We start from the raw sequence: 2686 nt of genomic DNA, 5'->3' as shown, positions 1-2686 counted from the left end.
GGCTAATTTCTTTCTATTTTCAGTAGAGACGAAGTCTCGCTCTTGCTCAGGCTGGTCTTGAACTCCTGAGCTCAAGCGATCCTCCCGCCTCGGCCTCCCAGAATGCTAGGATTACAGGCGTGAGCCACCGCGCCTGGCCCAAATGCAATGATTTTTATTAAAAGTCTCTTATATCCTTGACCATAAATATCTGCTGGATAGGAAAAACGTCAATGTGTACTAGTAGCTAACATCTCCTGCAATGGTGTCACTCTGCCTCCATGTCTCCAATTTAAATACACTCGATCAATATGCAGACTACTTTGTCACTCATCAAATTATAACTGCATGAGGAGGCCAGCTGCTACCAGACACACCTTAAAACCTTTGGAAGCAGCAATATGGGCAGCAGTCCAGCCTTCTCTGTCAGCATGGTTAATGAGGTCTGCAGGAACGATAGGCTTGGATCCACCTTCAGAACTCTCTTCTCCTTCATCCAAGTCAGAGACATCTGACTCGGGCTCCTCCTCATTCAAACAGTTCCCACGAGCTCGTACTCTGTGGTACATCAGAAGCTTGAGGCTGTCCACATTACCAGTGTCCACAGCTGCATGAACTGGTGTCCAGCCATCCTGAAAATAAAATGACCAGGGGGAAAGGTTTGATAACAACAGTACTGTTGAGAACAGTGTTATTGCAAGTTCATCTTTAAAATGTTCCTGGGCATGGACCACTGGGCTGGGAAAAGCGGGCATTCCAATCCTGAATATCACTGATGAGTTCAGTGTAGTTCTCTGGCCTCTGTCAGTTACAATATTTCCCCCTGCTATGACTCATTTTGGCTATTTTGTAATCATTTCCACATGCCAGTTAACCATTTGGAGTGAACAGGTACTTCCCTGGCCCATAACTGAACATTATGTACAGTAAACCAGAATCTCAATTTAATACCAAGAAAGAAAACAAACTTTAGCCTAAAGAGATTTTTTTCAAAAAAATTTATTTCCAAGAATAATGTTATTGGCAAAGTAGTAAAAGAATACTTTTATAAGCCAGTTTTACTTATAAGGCAGTGTCCTAATTCTAGTGATTTTAACATTTTATGCCAACCATTCTGGAAGGAAAGATCCAGAATAGGGAAAAGGTAGACATGCAGGAAAAAACAAAGCCAAATAATTTCACTGGCTGTCTATGGGCCTCTATTGAGTGTTCTGTGATTGCGGAAGGTTACTGATCATTATAAGCTTAGAAAATGAGCCAACCAAAATTACTCGGTCCCTCTTTTATAACATATTACTTTGAAGCCTCTATCACTCACTCAGTTGGCTGCTAGAGTGGACACAGAACTCATTTTTAGGGCAGTGGTTCTCAGGTGTGGCCCCCAGACTGGCAGCATCAGTATTGCCTGGGAACTGGTTAGAAATACAAATTCTTAAGCCTCACCTCAGATCTACTGAATCAGAAACTCTGGAGGTGGGGTCCACCAATCTGTTTTAACAAGCCCTCCAGGTGATTCTGATGCACTAAAGTTTGACAAACACTATTCTAGGGAAAATCTTGGTTCTATCTATAGTCTTTCATTATTACATAGAGATGGGTCTGCCTTCTCATTGCTATACTAAATATACTTCAGTGAGCTATGCAGGGGTCCCCAACCTATGGTGACTTGTATAATTATTTCATTATACATTACAATGTAATAATAATAAAGTGCATGATAAATGTAATGTGCTTGAATCATCCCGAAACTATCCACCACCACCCCCAGTCCGTGGAAAAATTGTCTTTCATTAAAATGGTCCCTGGTGCCAAAAAGGTTGGAGACTGCTGAGCTATAGCACACTTTTTTTTTCTTTTAAGTAATGGGGTAGAAGACAGAGAAAGAGGCAATAATAAATGGGAACAATATAAAATTAGGCTGTAAGTCATCTGATCACTTGCTAAAGCTGTCCCTTTAGGATGTTGCTTTTCCTCTGGTTCTGTACCTCGTACCAATAAAGTCTACTTGGCTAACACAAGACCGTGGCTGGGCAGTAACTGGAATAGTGAGTGTAGTCCTGGTGCTGCAATCAGGTAAAGCTGTCTCATGGTTTGTCCTTTGCCATGTTGTAGACACCTTTTCTTGAGTAGCAGCCTCATACAGGCACAGAGTATAATGCCTTTGACCTTGCCTAATTTATGCTACAAAGGTCATGTGGCCATTCCTGAAAAAAACTTTCAGTTTCTTAATCTCCTTTGATACTTTCTTATTAAAAGGCACAAGACATAATTATTCCCTTAAGATTCTATTGTATTGTTTATCTCTAGACTTTTAAGCATCTATACTTCCAAAGATTTCATTCCACTCATCAACTAGCTTGAGAGGATAGACTTGTGTGTACTCTAACTTAGGATGTGACTTAAATTTTTGTGATGTCCTACTTATTTCTCTTCAGCTTGGTGATACAAAATTCATTTATTTTTCATCTATAAGGCAGAATTTTACAATGAATATGGGTAACACCACAGATTACTTAGATAAAATATATAACATGAAGAAATGCAAAACTAAACTGTTTTCTCAGATTTTCAAAAAATAAGTGGGAAAAGCCCAAAATAAATAATGGAAAAGATTTTTTTTAGAAAACAAAAGCCCTATTAATAAGAGTCAATAGAAAAATGTTCATACCTAGTTTATTATATTCCTACCTATATCATTAATTAAACT

General features: G+C 39.2%; 1 protein-coding gene across 1 annotated transcript in view; it reads right to left on the bottom strand.

The window, feature by feature from the left end:
- The window catches only part of CTTNBP2 (cortactin binding protein 2), a 207044-nt gene that overhangs the window by 95925 nt on the left and 108433 nt on the right, over positions 1–2686 (bottom strand). The window contains exon 6 of the mRNA XM_012652735.1: positions 357–611. Coding sequence (XP_012508189.1) covers positions 357–611 — 255 coding nt within the window. The remainder of the gene's footprint in view (positions 1–356; positions 612–2686) is intronic.

Source organism: Propithecus coquereli, unplaced genomic scaffold (genome assembly GCF_000956105.1).
Source record: "Propithecus coquereli isolate 6110/MARCELLA unplaced genomic scaffold, Pcoq_1.0 Scaffold4, whole genome shotgun sequence".
Classification (NCBI taxonomy): Eukaryota; Metazoa; Chordata; class Mammalia; order Primates; family Indriidae; genus Propithecus; species Propithecus coquereli.
Note: the sequence above shows the minus strand (reverse complement) of the source record. Positions and strands in the feature narration are given on the sequence as shown.